This window comes from Hydra vulgaris, chromosome 12 (assembly GCF_038396675.1).
Source record: "Hydra vulgaris chromosome 12, alternate assembly HydraT2T_AEP".
Classification (NCBI taxonomy): Eukaryota; Metazoa; Cnidaria; class Hydrozoa; order Anthoathecata; family Hydridae; genus Hydra; species Hydra vulgaris.
This window is the reverse complement of record NC_088931.1, coordinates 31,367,889-31,388,806: the sequence shown is the minus strand read 5'-3', so window position 1 is coordinate 31,388,806 and position 20,918 is coordinate 31,367,889. Positions and strand designations below refer to the sequence as shown.

Below are 20,918 nucleotides of genomic sequence, written 5' to 3'. Positions count from 1 at the left end.
ATATATATATATATAAAAAGTTAAGCGTTTTTGTTTCGTTTTCAACTTCAATTGTGTATTGTATTGCAGGATGTTGCTGATTTAAAATATCTTGGAACTGTTTTGCTTGTTTGATGTTAGGAAATCTTGCATGACTATCGTCAACGTATCTTAAAAATGATTTTAGATTAAGTGCAGGATTTTTTGTCAAAGCCATTTTAATTGCATTATTTTCATGGAATTGTAGAAAAGATTCCGTGAGAACAACCATGAAAGAAAGTCCGATTGGTCCTGAGTTTTCCATTACGTGAATCTCATTGTTCCAATGAAAATAACATTGATATAAGCAAAGTTCTATGAGTTGCTTTATTTCAGGTATACTTAGTTTTGTTAAGTTTTTATATGATAAATTGTTACTTAATTGTTCTAAAAGTATAACGGTGGCTTCTTTTAACGGAATTGACGGGTACAAATTTACAGCATCATAAGACACTTAAATATCATTGTTGGCGACATTCCAATTTTCAGCTTTTTTTATAAAGTCAAAAGAGTTTTTTAATCGTGTCGGATTTTCATTTAAGACTGGTTGTATTGTCTTAACTAAGAATTCTGATATTCCGTGGTTTGGTGTGCCAATGGTAGAAATAATTATTGTCATAGGGTACGATTTTTCTGGTTTATGAGCTTTTATTACTCCATGCATTTGAGGTGGGATAGGATCACTTGGATATATTTTTTTGTATTCCTCTTTAGAAAAATGCTGTTTTTAATCTGACTTAATCTAAAATCATTTTCAAGATACGTTGACGATAGTCATGCAAGATTTCCTAACATCAAAAAAGCAAAACAGTTCCAAGATATTTTAAATCAACAACATCCTGCAATACAATACACAATTGAAGTTGAAAACGAAACAAAAACGCTTAACTTTCTTGATATAACCATTACAAATAACACACTAGGAAAATATGAGTACAAAGTATATCGAAAAGAGGCAATCACTAACATTCAAATTAAACCGCATTCAAATCACGATCCGAATATTTTAACAGTTATATTTAAAGGTTTTCTCCACAGAGCTTACTCCATCTGTAGTAAACATCATTTGCAAAACGAAATAAATTTTTTAATTGACATGTTTATTGAAAATGGGTACGATGAAAAGCTATTGAGGAATATTACACACTAATTTCATCAAAAAAGACAAAATAAAAACAAAATTCCATCAGAATGCAACAATCTTCCTGTAGTGTCTTTACCTTGGGTACCAGGCCTTTCACCAAAACTTCCAAAAATATTCCGAAAAGCAGGGTACAGAGCAGTATTTAAATCAAACCCAAATATAAGATCTTTGTTAACATCAAAAAACAAAACAAAACTACCAAGTAACAGCCAACCTGGAACCTATATAATAAAATGCAACTGCTCCAAAGTTTACATAGGTGAAACAAAAATGCAGGTAAGTACGCGGATGCATCAACATCAGAAGAGCATTAATGAAAACAAACCTAATCAATCTGCATTAGCATTTCATAAAACCTTTTGCAAAGAAAATATTATTTGGGAAAAAACAAGAACGTTAAAGGAAGAAAATAAAAAGTTTGAAAGAAAAATTAGAGAGGCACTAGAAATACAAAACAACATGTGCTCTGCACGAAACGGCGGAATTAATCTTGATGAAGGCCAATATGTAAAAACTATGTTTTGGACGCCATTTTTAAAATTTTAAAATCAAAAGAAGCCATTCAACCGCTGACGCCAATAGTAACAATTTTATATAAACTATAACGATTAAAAATTATTGTAATATTTTACAAGCTGATGATGCTGGTATCCATAACCCAGCAAAAATTTCTTATATAATAATATTATTTGTATTGAGAGAAACTGTATTTCTTGATGTTTTAAAATAATATATAATATACTCTCATATACAAGATGCCATCTTTCAAATATATATATATATATATATATAATATATATATATATATATATATATATATATATATATATATATATATATATATATATATATATATATATATATTAGAGTGATGCTAAACACAACTTTTTTGAAAATGTCTTCTGACAACCCCTAATTGTGTTCTGTATAATAAAATAATATTGGATTTAAAAAATTTTTGAATACAAAATATTTTGAGGAGTGCCACTCTTAAAGATCAAACAGGTCACTAATATTGTCAAAAAAAAATACTTTTACAAAAGTACATTTTTTTTGACAATATTAGTGACCAATTCATTTAAGACCTAACATGTAAAAGTACTTTTACATGTTAGGTCTTAAATGAATTGAAATTATTTATAAGTTCCAAAAATATTAATCAATTTATAAATGAATTATTAATTTTATAGATTTTAGCATATATACTAAAACTTTAGTATATAGAAAATTATATTTTTTGAACTTAAAGAGAAATAAGGGAATTCAAATAGATTTTTTAATAATAATTTTCTTTTTCTCAATACATTTTATAAAAAAATAACTATTTTTGAAATTTCGCATAATTTTACTTTTATTAATATGAAATTTTTATATATTTTCACAAAAGTATGTCATTTGAGACAAACATGAAATGACATACTTTTGAAAACGATTTTTTGGATAATATTAGGGACCTGTTTGATGTTTAAGGGTCTTGTCCAACCCCTAAAAATATTTTTTATTCAAAAAATTTATAAATCCAGTACTATTTTATTATATAGAACACATTTAGGGTGTATATATATATATATATATATATATATATATATATATATATATATATATATATATATATATATATATATATATATATATATATATATATATATAGTTTGTTGTCTTTGGGAAGAGCGGAAGGAAAAAAGTGATTCTTATGCCAACACATACGTCACTTTTAATTACTTTTTACTTTCGTCCAACATTTGCGTGTTGGGCGAAAGTAAAAACCATTAATTTAATTACAAATAAATCGCTTTTTAAAAAAACCACAAAAATGCAAATTTAATTAAAAACATTCTGAATGTTTTTAACAATATAAACAATGTTTTTATTTTTATTTTTTTTAATAAAATGTTTTTATTTTTAATTTTTTTAATAAAATGTTTCTATTTTTATTTTTTTTACTGTAAATCATGCGCGGAGTGTTGCTACATCGACTATCTTATAGCCTGACTCACAAGGGAGTGCTGCTACATCGACTGACAAATAGCCTGACTCGCAAGGGAGTGCTGCTACATTGACTGACAAATAGCCTGACCCGCAAGGGAGTGCTGCTACATCTACTATCTTTTAGCCTGACCCGCAAGGGAGTGCTGCTACATCGACTGAGGGTTTGGTTGAGGCAGGCAGTCTATCAATTAATAAAAAATAATAATTCCGGTCTTGCATTTTAATTTTTACTTTTTGTCAACAAAATATGGAAAAAACTTTCGGACAACATCTAAGGGTTCTATATATATATACACATATATATATACACATATATTGTTTTATCAATCTTTTTTCTAGTCCCAGCCCTGGTCAAATATCAAGCTCAATCATTTATATAGAATAAGCAAGAATAAAACAATGAAGCAATGACACAGCTGTATAGTAACATTTTGGTTATAGATACATATTTCATTTTAAACAAAATAAATATATAATAACTTTGAAAAAGTTTTAAATTCAACAACTTACCTTCCACACATGGTGCAATGATGAGAACGATCTGGTTTTACTACATAACAATTTCCACAATATCTTGCAGCTAATTTTATTTGAATTTTTAAAATTAAAAAAAGCTAAAACACATGTTAATACATAATAATACTAGTATCTTAAGTGTCTAGGTATGCAATTATATATATATATATATATATATATATATATATATATATATATATATATATATATATATATATATATATATATATATATATATATATATATAATATATATATATATATATATATGTATATATATATATATAACGGGTGATGCGGAAGTTATCGGAGAAAATAAAAACGTCAATAACTTATTTATAAATTAAAAAAAAAAAAACTACTATTATATTTTTTTATATAAAGCATTTATCTTTTAATAAAAATATATTTTTTATATGAAAAAACACCACCATCTGCAATTGATCTCAATTTTGCTCTGACGCCTTTCATATGCGACTGTAAAAAGTTTAAATCAATTTCATGTAGTTTTAGTTTAATGTGATCAATCAAAACTTGCTCTGTTGAAGCTTGCCAATCTCCCTCGTAAACCTTCTGTGCCAAATGTCCCCCAAAATTTTCAATTGGTTGTGCTTGAGGCACATTTGGGGGATTGGATTCTTTATCAACGTAATAGACATATTGGTCCATCCAATTTAGAGAATCTTTAGAATAATGAGAACTTGCTAAATCTGGCCAAAATAAATAGTTAAAGTCTCCATGATACTTGTGAATAAATGGAAGGAGTTTTTCTAAACATTCATTAATATAGATTGATGAGTTGATTGCTACAGCCTTGGAAGTGCGAAACAATGGCTCAGACATACCACGGTCAGATATGGCTATCCACATAAATAATTTTTTTGGAAATTTTTCTTTTCCTATAAAATGAACACTTTCTGGGCATGTCTTTTTGTTGTTTGTGTAGTATCCAGAATTTCCAGGCATGTTGTCCCCTGCAAAACAAAAGTATTTTTCGTCATCAATGGCTAGAAGCGATTTTGTGTTATAGAGTTGGTTAACTAGTTTCCTGCTTCTTTTCTTTGCCTTTATTTGTTGTTCTATAGTGTATTTTAGAGTCTTTTCATGTTTTCTATATTTAATATTCATTTTTTAACTGACGACCAATTGTTGATTGATTTACACTGAATTTAATACTTATTTTTCTCTGACTGACCCCTTTTTTATTGTTGACAAGTCTCGTTAATTCGGTTTCTTTTCTCTAGTCCAGGATGTCGGACGACCAGGGTGCTTTCTATCAGAAAACGATTGAACAGTTTCAAGTCTTTTTAGGTTATCATATACTGTACTTCGAGCAAATCCTTCCTTTTCAAAATGATTTACGATTTTTTTTTTTTTATATTAGGTTTGTTTACAATAACATTTTTAGTTGCTTTCGAAAAGATTCTCGTTCAGCTGCATTTAACCTCATTTTAAATAATTGTGTTTCAAATAATAAAGTTTATATTTTATAGAACGTTTATGCCTACGCATAAAACCACAAAAACTAATTATTATGCTCAAATAATGAAATTAGGATTTGTCCGATAACTTCTGCATCACCCGTTATATATATATATATATATATATATATATATATATATATATATATATATATATATATATATATATATATATATATATATATGTATATTTATATATATACATTGGAAGTTACTGGAAGAGAAAAGATAAAATTTGTAGATAACGATTGACAGATGACTTAAAGGATTGCAAATTATATAAATCAGGAAAGCAAGATGAAGGAATCGAGTTCCAAAGAACTAATGTTTGAGAAAAAAAACTAGAGGAATAAGAGTTTTTGGAGAACTTAGGAACAGTTTTAGCAAACAATTCAGCTTTGTCTTTAGGTGAGATGACAAAGTCTGAACCATACAAGAGAGGTGGAATTACAGATTTGCCCTTATTATTGATACTATTAAAGATTCTCCAGAAGTCACGCGAGCCTAATTTTTGTGATAAAATACGAGATTTCATGACCTGAGAATAGCGGGCTTTGACGTTAGACAAAACCTTTTTACAATGGTTTCTAGTCGTAATAAACAGATGTCTGTTTTCTGGAGAATTGTTTTGATGATAGATATGGAAGTAACGGTTTCGATTGGAAATTGCAGCATCATAATGTGAGGAACACCATGGAGAAGAGTGAGGCTTGACCTGGAATTGTTGAGAGGAATAAGAGTGATTCAGACAGGTATAGAATAAAAGATTCTATGCCTGCCTGAATCCAGAAAGATATGTGAGAAGCACATTTGTCAGCAGGAAGACAAAAGATTTCTACCCAAGGGCCATCGCAAAGAAAATCATGGAAAGTGTACCAGTCAGCTTTAAGGTAGTTGTAAGAGGTACAATGATAGGATTCAGATAATGAAGAAGAATCAGATAAAAGTTTTAGAGAGATCAAACTGTGATCAGAAGCACCTAAGGGTAAATATGGAAAAACTGAGCACTGACTAGGATCAGAAACAAGACATAAGTCAAGTAGAGAAGGTAAATGATTTAAATTGTTTGGTAAGCGAGTTGGAAAGTTAACTATTAGAGTTAGAGATTGAAAAAGGCAAAAGTTGTGGGCCTTAATGCCTTCAGAGTCACTGACACTAGAGTCTAGCTGTTCAGTGTGATGAGAATTAAAGTTACCAACAACAACAATGTTGGCTGATGGATAAAGAGAGAGGGCTTGGTCAATATGATCAGAAACAAGATCAAAAAGAATGTAGTCTTGAGACGAAGGAGAGTGATATAGAAAAGAGAAAGGCGATAGAGTGAAGTGGTGCTGAACGAAAGCACACAAAAGAAGAGTCTGGATTCAAACCTAGTTTCCCAACAAATGGGTGAATTCTTACGAATGCAAATGCCCAGGCCAAGCATGTGGCTATCGGAGTCTTTACAAATTAAAGGAAGATAACCATCAACACTGAGATCACAAGATGAGACCACTGAACTCAAATTAATCTCACAAAGAGCAGGTAGGTGAATTTTGCAAGAGATAAGACAGAAAAAAAGTTTTTTCGAAGACCACGAATATTAGAGAATGATAGGTTTAGAGAACTTGGTAATGATGATGGTTTTTTGTGTTTTATAGTTTTTGGTACTTTATTCATTTTAAAATTTGTTAAAGAACTTGACTCAAAGCATAGATAGTACACAGTACACTGTTTAATAGCCCAAGCAATTGCCTCATTACTATTAATAAACCTTAAGCCATATAAAAGGGCTCCAATTGTGGCTTTGATAATGCACACCAAAAGTACAAACAGGGACACCATCCATGCGCAATATGGCACTGTTAATACTTTGATATTTTTCAGCTGTTGATGAAATCAGCCTCTCTGAGAGTTACCACAGAATTCGGGAAACCTGATTACCAGGTTTCCCTCAGAACAATAAAACTGAGTTTTGGAGCTGTACTCTCATTAGGAAAACAGAGACACAAGCAAAACCCATGCATTGAGTCTAGAAGATGCAGCATTCAACATCATCTTTCTGTTACAATACTTAGCAGGTCAGCTGTAGAATGGAAAGAACAAAATTTGTATTGTTTGTCAGAGAGTTAATTTTTAGACTCAAGATGAAATAATAGTTATTTGTCGGTTAAAAACTCAAAGACCATGCTAATAATAGAGAGAAGACTGATTGGAAAATAGTTAGAGGGGTCAGAATGTTACCCAGAGTTTTCAAAAATAAGACCCATAGATTCAAATTTCCAGCAGACAGGAAAACAAGATTCAGTCAAGTACTTATTAAATAGTTTAGAGAGAATTGAAGAAAGTTCTGGAAAACATTAGCATTATGAGTGTGGCCATTCAAATAAATTGAATTAAAGGAAATATTTTTTTTTGCAAATAGTTCTGTTTTATCCTTGGAAGAGGTAATAAGGTAAGATATATTAGAGATGGAATGTTTGACTCAATTTTGTTAATAACACTGTTAGAGATTTTCTGAAAGTTTTTAAAACCTTCTGAGATAAGATATGAGATTTAGTAAATTGAGAGTATAAGAGCTAAGAACCAGACAGCACCTTTTTACTTTCTCGCAATAATAAAAAGACGTTTTGAAGAAAGTTTTTCTTGTAAGAAAAATGATTACAATAAGATATAGCGGCTGCACAAGAAGGTGAAAACCGTGTCAGGCTTGACTTGAAACCAACGAGAATAAATAGAACCACAGGATATACATTTATCAACAGAGAGAATAAAGACATCCACCCAAAGACCGTCACAAAGAAAGTCATGAAAAATATATACAACCCTCGAAACTACGGTCAGCATTTGGCAATGCTAACCTAGAAGTGTTTGAGGTTGGCAAAAAAGTGCCAACCTAGTTTCTATGTTTATGCTCAAACCTTTGTTTTACATTTTTTCTACTGACGTGATGGTCCTCACACAGGTTAAGGTGGCAGTCCTCACACAGGTTAAGGTGGGCAAATTATTGCTAACCTTATTTTTCCCTAGGGCTGTATATATATATATATATATATATATATATATATATATATATATATATATATATATATATATATATATATATATATATATATATATATATATATATATATACACACACACATATACATATACACACACACACACACACACATATATATATATATATATATATATATATATATGTCAGCAAACTAGGTTTGAATCCACAGACTATTCTTTTATGTGCTTTCATTCAGCACCACTTCACTCTATCGCCTTTCTCTTTGTTCTATATCACTCTCCTTCATCTCAAGACTGCATTCTTTTTGATGTTGTTTCTGATCTTATTGACCTCTCTCTTTATCCATCAGTTCTTTGGAACTCGCCTCCTTCATCTTGCTTTCCTGATTTATATAATTTGCAATCCTTTAAGTCGACTGTCAATTGTTATCTTGCTCTACAAATTTTTATCTTTTCTCTACCAATAACTTCCAACTCTAATTAGTGGTTGCTTGCAGCCTTGTTGGAAGTTAAGATAAAATAAAAAAAAAATGCTAAACTTTATTAAAAAACTTTTAATAAAGTTCAGCATGTTGGGCATCTCCATAAGCTTGCTTCATATAATATATTTGAAAACATTTTGGAGATTTATGAATCTTTTTTTTTTTAACCGCAGTATTAAAGTCATCCTCGACTTTAATACTGTTTAAAATAGTATTGAAGGCCAACACTATGTTTCATTTCTATTAACTTCTGTGGTACTGCAAGGGTCTATCCTTTGTCCTGTATTTTTTCTTATTTCCATTAATGATCTTCCTGACAATCGTATGTCTAAAGTAGCTCTATTTGCTGATGAATTAATTTTGAACTCTTGTCTTGAGAAAAAGTTTTCACTTTTTGATTGGTTAGAACAGGAAGCCAATCTTGAATCTGATCTCACTTCTATAACAGATTGGGGCTTGCAGTAACTTGTGAATTTTACCAACAACAAACTCAGTTGTTTAACAAACAACTATCATTATGCTGACATTTAAGTTTGATGCTTGATAACTCTTATACTGAGTCTTTTACTTTAATTTTTTTCGGATTATCATTTACTACTAACCTTTCATATAAATCATATACACAATCTACTGCAAAGTCAGCATCTGCTAAAGCTGCTTCTCTTTATCATTGTAACCATTTTCTTACTCCTGATTCTATTCTTTAACTCATACTTCGGCTGGTTCTTCTAATGATGCAATTTCTTATCAAGACAAGATCCAAAAATTCATGGTAAAATGTAGTTTGAATTGTTCTATCAGACAAGCACAGGACACTGTCCCACTGCTGCATTTCTTTCTCTTTTCTACAAACAGTATCATGATCGCTGCTCAAACAAGTTATCATCTATAATTCCATCAACCAAAACTCATTCTCGCTTAATTTCTCAGTCAGCATAGTAGTATCTTTTAATGTATCTGTCTCTTCATGCACTAAAAACTTTTATTCATCTAGTTACTTTCCTTGCACATGCTTTGAAACACTTTCTCATTTTCACGTTTTCCTGATTCAAACAATCTACAACTTTTAAAATCTTTCATTTTCTTGAACTGCTTTCTTGCTCTTTAACAATATTCTTCCTTTTATAGTAACTCGTAACTTAATAGTGGTTGCTTGCTAGTGGTTGCTTGCTAGTGGTTGCTTGCTAGTGGTTGCTTGCAGGTTGGAAGTCTTGTTGCTTCTTGTTGGAAGTGAATTGGTATTAAATATATTTTATTTTAAATATTTAAAAAAATCTTTTTTAAAGCAAATTTTTCAAAATATCTTAAGTAAAAAGGAGTAATTTTTCAAAATAAATTATAAATTTACTTCCAGATTTATAAATATATTCCAGCTGTTAGTGATTACAAGCTCTGAGAGCTTGCTGTTTCATAAAATCAAAATTTAAGCTTTACAATAATTATTTTATAATAAGAAACTGAAAAGGTTATTAGAGACTTTAAAATCTAATATTTGAGAAATATTTCCAAGTAAATCAACTGAAAAAACCGTGAAAAATGATATGTAAATGGTTATCAAAAGTTTTTACCCAAATATTTCCAACATCTGGATCAAACTCATTTTTAACATACGCAGCATTAAAATATGTATATATATATATATATATATATATATATATATATATATATATATATATATATATATATATATATATATATATATATATATATATATTCATATTAATAAATTAAATTATTTTGAAACAATAAAAAAACTTACAATTTGCAACTGCCCATGTTACAACAGGTAAACCTTTAGCTATTTCATTAACAACATCTTGTGGATTCTCCTATACATTTGAATATTATATATATATATATATATATATATATATATATATATATATATATATATATATATATATATATATATATATATATATATATATATATATATATAATATTCAAATGTATAATTTGTTATTGTATTTTTATTAAATGTGACAATAATGAAAAATATTTACTTTGCAGCTTTTTAATGGTAAATTAACTGCAAATTTAAATGTCAAACTATAGGAATATATATATATATATATATATATATATATATATATATATATATATATATATATATATATATATATATATATATATATATGACTGACTGCCCCAACCAAACCTCAGTCGATGTAGCAACACTTCCTTGTAGCAGCAGGCTATAAGATAGTCAATGTAGCAGCACTCCCATGTAGCAACAGGCTATAAGATAGTCTGAGACAGGTTAAGCACATGCAAATTAAAAGACTAGAATGTTTTTAAAAAAATTCTGAATATTTTTAAAAACATACTGAATGTTTTTATTTATTTTTTTAAAAATAATAATGTAAACTTTTTTTTTTGTTGAGTTCTCTATTAAAATAGTTTTTCAATGATTTAGTAAAATGAAGCAGATAAAAAAAAAAGTTCCTTAAAAACAAAATGCAAATAAAAAAATTTAACGGCATCACATATCACATTACACTTATGCACAACACATTTTTTATTCATCATGATGCCTGTGGTTGCTGTTTACAAATTGCCAAAAGAACTAGAAAAATTACTTTGTATGGTGTGCTAGAAGGGTTGCTCAGAGTGATTTCAGTTTCAACAGTGTGATTACTAAAATGCCATAAACTTAGATGCTTGCACAAAATGTTGAAATGTTGACCCCTAAAATTGCTCAAATTTGTCTAACTTTATGTATGGTTATTCCTTATATATAGTAAAACAAAATTAGGCCAGTAGAGAATGGTCAGAAACACTTTCGATTTTTACTATGTAATTCTGGAGCATATATATAAGGGATATATATTAAAAATTGGAAAAGCCTTTTAAAAAAATATTTAAATAAAACAACAGTACAAGCACTTACAGAATTCTCATATCTTTCTAAATCTTCTTTTGAAAAGAAAAACTATACACAAAAAAATATAATTATTTTATAATTACTACAAATAATAATTATTAAAAATATATTTTACCGAAAAACATTTAAATATATTTTTAATCTTAGTTCATCAAAAAAAAATTCTATTATTTAAAATAAGAAAAAAAATATTTAAAAGATTTGTTAATTAATAAATTTTTTACAGAAATGTAAAAAACTGACTTGGCTAGGAACAAATCCTGGTGATGATAAAATTGATTTCCAATAAGAATACATAAACATTACAAAGAATAGATGAAAGAAAACCAAATACAATCCTGGTAAAAAAATTATATATAAAATTTAACATTAAAATTTAATACTATCCATCATTTTCAATTAATATAACAACTTCCACACTTTTCAATTACATAGAATAACTTTCGCAATTAGCAAATGATCTTTAAAATAGCACAATAATGAATATTAAAAAACAAATTAAAATTTTCTACTGCATTACTTGAAAAAATGCATACTTTTTATTACTTTAACAAGACCTAAACTTTCATAACCTTATTAAATCAATCAAACTTATTGACAGACCGAGATAATAAAGATACAATAGGTAAAATAAAATGAATAAATTAATAACTACGCACTTGAATACAAAAAAATAAAAAATAAAAACATGTTATAAATGTAACTCAGCTCTCCAATTTAACATAAATTGAGACTGCAAGAACCTGTCAGAGTTCACAAAAGATTTTATAGTGAGATTCTCATTGCTCCGCAACATTAATAATAAGAAGTATTATTGCTTACGAATAACAACACCAAGTGAATGGGCACCATGCTTTACAAATAGTTTGCTAGCACTGTTCCAAGTTGGTTTATTTAAAATCAGACAAAGTACATTTTATATGCAACACATATATGGGATGGAATGAGTCTTTTGCTAAAGATACTATAACTAATATCCATAAAAAGGACTACATAAAAAGGCATTAAATAACATTACCTTCGCTTGCACTTGTGCTGAGCTAAACTTTATACAGATGAGGTTAGCTTTAGCATACAGAGAACGTATTTGTTTCAGAATATCTTTGTCATGGTGCATATCATTTGAGATCAAATATCCCAGGTATTATATTGTAGTGTATGAGAGAACCATGATATATTATGTGAAACAGAGGTTTTCAATTACAGGAGGTCCATGACTTTTAAAGATCATTATTTGTGACTTTTTATTACTAATGATTGTATCAAAGGCCTTGTTTTAAAGGGTTAAACAGTGTGTAATTTATATATGCATTTAAAAATTTTACTAACACTTTAAGCATTTTCAGTTAAGCACCTTTTTATTATTTTTTAATATTCAAATTATTTTAAAGATATCATTTAAGCAATAAGATGAAAGAAATAAAATAAAAAACGCACAAAAGTTTGAATGACGATTATGTAAAAAATGATTTAGAAAAGTTTGAATAATAACTACGTTAGATATGAGCGCTATTTACAAATGTAAATGTAATTTTCAAATGTAATATTTTTTATTTTTTTTTTAAAAACTAGCTTATTTATGACTTTTTTTTTCTTTCGGTTTTCCTTCTTCCTTTTCACTTTTTTAACTAAAAATTAAATTCCTTGTAAACCTTTTTTAAGACTAAATCAAAAACGGCAAGTGAAAGTTCAAAGATATATACTTTTAATAAACTGGGAAACCTAAATTAATCTTTGCTGTCACAACAAAATTGCTGATAAAGTAATTAACTAGAGTATTTACATTTGCAATGAATAATATTTTTGTTTGGTCTACTATAGCCAGGTTTTGTCAGATTCCCATATTAAAGAAGTTTTTAAAAGTTATTGTAAACTTACATTAACAATTAGTTTTGACTCAACAACATTTTTATTTTACAAATATTTTTAAGTATTAAGAAAATTAAAATATACTTAATACTAAGTATATTTTAATAATAAAACAATCTAATAGAAAAATAAGCAAAAAGTTAAACAAAAATATTCACCTTTTTCAAGTTCATTGCTAACTATATCTAAAAAAAAAATTTATATGTATATATATACATATATATATATATATATATATATATATATATATATATATATATATATATATATATATATATATATATATATATATATATATATATATATATATATATATATATATATGTATATACATATATATATATATATATACATATATATATATATATATATGTATATATATATATATATATATATATATATATATATATATATATATATATATATATATATATATATATATATATATATATATATATATATATATATATATATATATATATATATATAGAACTCTTATATGTTGTCTGAAAGTTTTTTCCATATTTTGTTGACAAATTTTTTTTTTATTAATTGATAGACTGCCTGCCCCAACCAAACCCTCAGTCGATGTAGCAGCACTCCCTTGCGTGTAAGGCTAAAAGATAGTAGATGTAGCAGCACTCCGTTGCGAGTCTGGCTATTTTTTAGTTGATATAGCAGCACTCCCTCGCGAGTCAGGCTACTTGTCAGTCGATGTAGCAGCACTCCCTTGCGAGTCAGGCTATAAGATAGTCGATGTAGCAACACTCCGCGCATGATTTACAGTAAAAAAAATAAAAATAAAAACATTTTATTAAAAAAATTAAAAATAAAAACATTTTATTAAAAAAAATAAAAATAAAAACATTGTTTATATTGTTAAAAACATTCAGAATGTTTTAAAAACATTCAGAATGTTTTAAAAACATTCAGAATGTTTTTAAAAACATTCTGGTCAATTAAATTTGCGTTTTTGTGGTTTTTTTAAAAAACGATTAACTTGTAATTAAATTAATGGTTTTGACTTTTCTCCAACGCGCAAATGTTGGACGAAAGTCAAAAGTAATTAAAAGTGACGTATGTGTTGGCGTAAGAATCATTTTCTTCCTTCCGTGCTTCCCAAATATATATATATATATATAATATATATATATATATATATATATATATATATATATATATATATATATTATATATATATATATATATTTTAAAAGTATGTATAAATTAGAAAAATAAAACTCATATTATCTTAACAACTGTCAAGGTTACTTTAAAAAATTTTTTTTACTAATAATATACAAATTATTAGTAAAAAATAGATTTTTGGAGTTACTTTGAGAATTGTAATGTAATATATATATATATATATATATATATATATATATATATATATATATATATATATATATATATATATGTGTGTGTGTGTATATATATACATATATATATATATATATATATATATATATATATATATATATATGCGGGCGTGGTGTAGTGGTAGAGCGCGCGCGACTTGAGCGAGAGGTTGAGAGTGCGATACCCGCCACGCCCCGGGTAGTACCGCGCGCCACTTGTTTCTCCGCGCAGCGGCCTTGTTCGTCAAGGTTCGTGTTTCGGAGTTAAAGAGTTGAGAGAGGGTTATAACCTCAAGTAGCCTCTTCATCTGTAGTGGCCTTCTCGACCTTGGGGAGGTGAATTATAAAAAAAAAAAAAAAAAAAATATATATATATATATATATATATATATATATATATATATATATATATATTACTTATAATATATTATATATATTACTATAATTGTAATATAATATATACATTACTTACAATACTGATTATGTAATACTGAAATAAAAATAAACATAACTACAAAAATAGGGATGAACACATTTACTGAGGTTTAGGTTGAGTAAGACATGCTTTTTTTATAAGAAAAAATAATAATAACATTTACTGAGGTTTGGGTTGAGTTTTTTTTTAAAATGAAAAAGTAAAACATGCTTTTTTAAAATAATAATAATAATAATAACAACAATAATAATAATAATAATAACAACAATAATAATAATAATAATAATAATAATAATAATAAAAACATGTACTGAAGGTTGGGTTGAGCAAGACATGTATTCTTTTTTAAGGAAAAAAAAAAAAATTGTATCCACTGATGGTTGACTAGAAAAATAATATCTAAACAGAATAATGCTTATAACTAACAAAAGCTTTATTCTTCTTCTTTTAAGTGCACATCTCAAAAAGTAAGCACATAATATTAGTACTGTGAAGTCCAAAACTAACAGTAGTAAATTTTATTATGAACATATGTAATAAGCTTTTTAATTTTAAAAAAACTATATTTAGCGGCAAAATATTTTTTGAAATAAATTCAAATTAGTTTTTGATTATTTTTATATGGGGGTTCGTCTTTTCATTTTTGTATCTTTCAATTTTTAAGATTTTTCTTAGCGAACATTGGCTGGGCGTCCGCATGTTACAGTTTGTTTTAGAATTAAGTTCTAAATAAGAAACCGTTTATCTGCAGGTGGAAAATTCTATTTAAAAAGTGTCTGCATTCTGTTTCAGAACTCTTGATGATAACTTGTCATATAACAAACAGTTCAACATTTTCTGAACCAATAACACTTAAAATTTAAACGAAATGCTAATCATAGATTATGAGGAGCAAACATGCAAATAGTGTTTTGTCCACCGGATCAAATATGTAGTAAAATAAAAAAAACTTATTACTAGCTTGTACCTTACTAATTAGCATTAATATTTCTTTTTAAATAAACCTCTTGTGCATTGCTATAGTAAACGGTAGCATTTATCAGAAATTCTATTATGTAAAGCTTAAATTTTCATGAAAAAAATTGGACAAAACTCATTTTGCGTGGATCTGTAGGACAAAACATTTTTTGAATGTAACTTTCATGGACAAATTTTGATATGAATGAAAATGAATACTAAAATTGAAAATCCAAAAAACATTTCAAAAAATATTTTATTTTTCCTTTTAAAAGTTTCATATTCTAACAGATATTTCCTGTTCTAGGCAATCACACAGTTCTTCTTCCAGTTTTTGTTCAGGTGATGTTGGTAGGGCAACAATGTGTTTATAAAAATCAAAATGTCTATTTTCCAAGTCTTGCCGTTCATTCCCAAACATGATGCTCAAAAGTTTTTTGACATCTTTTTTTTTCTCTGGAGTGATAAAATGGCTTAAAGGCACCTTCTCGAGTGCTAAGTTTTTTAAATACCTGTTATTAACATTTTGTTTAGTTAGTGAAAGAAACATTTTAGTATCTGATTTAAAGAAAAAATTTCGCATTGCTCTAACTTTGATTGAGTTTTGGTTATCTTTCTTTTTCTTGATTATATAGATTTGTTTTACATCACTTATCATGGGTAGATCCTTGTAGTATTTCTGCAGTGATTTTTTGTCTTTTAAATCCCATTCAATGCCAAATTTTCTCATTTCACCTACTTCTGAGTAAATGTCATAATACTCATCTTTGGATAAAATAATTCACATTTTCTTAGCTTGTTTTCCACCCTACCAAAAATCTGCAGGCAAAAAACTATGACCACAAACAGGAAAATAAAACTGTATCTTGTTCATACTTGCAGAATTATTGGGTTGAATCTGAAAAAATGTATTGCTGTTCTCAACACAATATTATTTTTGCTTTGAGAAACACATTCATCACAAAAAAAGTGTAGTAATTTCTTCGATTGAAAATTGGTACTTTGTAAAAAAATGTAGTAGGGCTGATGATACCTCCTGACTGCTTTTGCCTGCTTGTTCTTCTGTCCAGGTATAAAACAATGGCTTAGTACAGCTAAGATCAGTATAAGTGTATAAAACACATTAGCTTGTTTCTTGTGAATCCTTTTTTGAGTGATATAATTATTACATTCACTGGAGCCTTTTACATAATTTTTTATTTGTATATTCAACAAAGTGCATTAACTGCACACATCAGAAGCTGGAGACTCAAAACCTATATTAAATTCATTCACAAAAATTGCTCTGAACATTGCAAAATGGACCTTTTTATTATTTTTACAGCTTTTATTATATAGAGTGCCTAATTTTTTGATACTAAGATCATATGTAAATAAATTCTCCCTGATTTATATTCCTATTATAATGGCTTTCCATACCCCGCAGTTGACTTACGAATGCTCTCACAGGAGCTTTCTTTTCAATAGACTTATGGCTTTTCAATAAACTTCTAACGTATTGGCAATCATGTTACCTTGTCTCTGTTTATTTGCCTCTTTATAAAAATTATCCCTTATGTTCTTAACAAATGATGGTGTTACTTTATAACATGAAAAATGATTGTTTGATGAATTGTGGTTGCAAAGTTTATAGATGTTTGAGCCTGGGGGAGCCGAAAATCCTTTTTTTTTATCTCCAGCTCTTTTTCCACTTGTTACTTTTCTTTTCCTGGTTCTCACATTTGCATCATCCACAAGAACTATATCTTTCTCATGGTCCAACATCACTAATTATTTTTTCAATTAAATATTACAAAATCAGCACAACGACAAAATTATCAAACACCATGCGGTACAACTGACAACAAAAACAACAATGTAACCTAAAAATTTGAATGCATTTCATTCAAAAAGTGACAAAAAATGGTCGCTGTAAAATTGTTTTGGTTCGATAGACAAATACTTTTTTTGAATGAAATTAGTTTGGGAAAAAACAGAGTTTGCATTTTACCTTGATTTTATTTTATTTAGATATATTGAAGAAAACATGTTATGAATAAAAATCTCTGCGTTATATTATAAAATTTTTAAAAGTGAAACTATTTACTACCATAGACTATTTTTTTTATTTTTGTAACAAAACACTATTTAGATGTTTACTCTTCATATATGGCAAATGTTATCTTATTAGTTTTCAATCTACTCTGCTTTTCAATCTGCTAATAAAATGCCAAATTATGAAAAATTGCTGTAAGAGTGTAATGATTAAGATACATGAAACATTGAGCACATTATTAAAATGAAAACGACAGTTTGTTTTAACAAAGTGCTCAGTTTATAACTAGTAATGGAAGCAATTTCCATAACTATGTCTTTTTTTGTGGGTTTGTTACACAAAAGCAATTTATGGAAGAGTATATAAAATAGTAATTACTAATGTCCACAATAAATTGCATCATAAACTGTCTTGCTTTACATTATTATTTGCCATTTACTTACATTTGATAACCTTGAACAGTGATGATCACTAACCATGCACCAGAAACAATCTACAGACATTTTCATTGTACATATAAAATTGTGAATGGATTTAGAATAATATGCATTTTAATATACCTTTGCCTGCTTAATACAAGGAGGGAAGGGGGTATGGAATTTTAGTCCAGACCGAATAAAGGAGGAAGGGGAATAATGGCGAGAAATAAACGAAAGCCTAATTTTTGACAAATCAAGATTTTTGAGGTTTTTTTAAAAGTTAATGATTTTTAAAACCTGTTTACACTGAAAGTTTTTATCAGTGAAAATATGTATATCAGTGACTGATATATATATATATATATATATATATATATATATATATATATATATATATATATATATATATATATATATATATATATATATATATATATATATATATATATATATATATATATATACATATACATAGTTTTAGTCAAACACTAATCCCCCACTAAATTATTTAGTTTTTGATGTCTTCAAAATTTAAGAACTGTTCTTAAATTTTCGAGGCATCATTGGATTAAGAATTTAAAGAACATAGCTTGAACTGAAATGTGAGGTTTATTCAATTAAGAAATAATGAATAGTTTTATCATTTATAAAAACTATTAACCTAACAAAAATAGATTTTTTTTAGAAAACTTAAAACATTTAAAAACATTAAAATGATTAAAAATGCACTTTTCACAATTTGAATAATAATTTTTTAAATAAAATGTAAACAATTGGTAGGTGATATGGTTTGTTTATTACTATTTTCAAAACCAATACACCAAATAACACAGGAATTAGATAAACCTATTAAAAATTTTTTTTGTCACTGTTCAATACTTACTTGAGCAACAAAAAATCCTATTTATCTATAAAAAAAACTAGCTGCATTTGATAAAATAAAACATGAATGGAAATTGTTCAACTATTATCAGCTACTAGTAACCACTTCAATGTTGGGCAATTACATTTTAAAACAATTCTTTCATTAAATGCAAGCCTATTTATGAGCATACCCAAAACTACATCATATAATTCCAACCGGTTTCAAAGTTTTTATGACTACTTAAATTTTTCTATAAACCAATGAAAATCTATCATTTTTAAAAACTGTTTTGACTTTTGTTACTTGTGTCAAAAAATCAAGTTAATGCATAAAAATACAAACTTCAAATTTTATATTAAATCTGAGCAAAAAATAACTTTATAAAATCTTTTTCAGCCACCTTAAAAAACCAGTTCAAAAAAAATTTCAATTGACTATTCCTACACTTAAATGTGTTCCATATAACAAATTTCTTTTATACAGTTTTGTTTTTTAAAATGTGTTTGCCATTTCACTTTCTTCATTATACTTTATAACATATGCTTGCCATTTCACACTTTTTATAATTATTTTAAAATTAAATTACAAAAGCATAAAATTATAACAAAAATGCAAAATAAGGCCATAATAATACAATGGCATTATTAATCACCACTAGACACCAACATATATATATATATATATATATATATATATATATATATATATATATATATATATATATATATATATATATATATATATATATATATATATATATATATATATATATATATATATATATTACTTTTTATAATTATCATTAAACTATCTTACCAAAGCATAAAATTATAACATACGCAAAATAAGACCATACTACAATGGCATTAATAATCACTACTGGGAACCAACCCAATGTTCTATATATACAAGCCAAAGCACTATTCACTTTCTTCATTATGTGAATAGATATCTTTTTAAACTTTTTATTTACATTTCGTTAAGTGTAAAATATTTATTTTTTTATAGTTTCAATTTTATCCGTGGTCGTTAATTCAGTTCGCCTCAATTGGTATACCAAGGTTATTTCAAATTACGTAAAAACAACACAGGATACTTTTAAAAAATTAGTTAACTATTGCCCGGTCTCAAATTGAGCACGAAGTTTGCCGGTTACTAAAAGTGGTTTAGCAATAAATACTTGAGATGTACCGGATCGGAAATTTTGAACTTCGACCGGAACCAGATTTGAGAATTAAGAAAAGAGAGAATTATACTTATGTAACTTTTTTACTTTCCAAATTAAAAATGAAAGCCTGCACTTCAGCATTGTGGCTACATGATATATATATATATATATATATATATATATATATATATATATATATATATATATATATATATATATATATATATATATATATTTCGTTAATTTGATTTTTGCTTCATTTAAATCTAAACCATAATATACACACAAATAG

At 27.2% G+C, this 20,918-nt stretch overlaps 1 protein-coding gene across 2 annotated transcripts in view; it reads right to left on the bottom strand.

Moving 5' to 3' along the window:
• The window catches only part of LOC100207887 (palmitoyltransferase ZDHHC20-A), a 30,424-nt gene extending 9,902 nt beyond the window's left edge, over nucleotides 1-20,522 (bottom strand). Inside the window, exons 1-6 of one of the 2 annotated variants that reach the window (XM_065812913.1) lie at nucleotides 20,275-20,522; nucleotides 13,544-13,570; nucleotides 11,760-11,854; nucleotides 11,523-11,564; nucleotides 10,392-10,461; nucleotides 3,662-3,731 (exon numbers count right to left, since the gene is read on the bottom strand). In XM_065812913.1, coding sequence (XP_065668985.1) covers nucleotides 3,662-3,731; nucleotides 10,392-10,461; nucleotides 11,523-11,564; nucleotides 11,760-11,854; nucleotides 13,544-13,570; nucleotides 20,275-20,395 — 425 coding nt within the window. In that variant the 5' untranslated portion in view covers nucleotides 20,396-20,522. The remainder of the gene's footprint in view (nucleotides 1-3,661; nucleotides 3,732-10,391; nucleotides 10,462-11,522; nucleotides 11,565-11,759; nucleotides 11,855-13,543; nucleotides 13,571-20,274) is intronic. The other variant, XM_065812914.1, reaches the window with a different exon arrangement.
• Nucleotides 20,523-20,918: the final 396 nt, after the last annotated feature.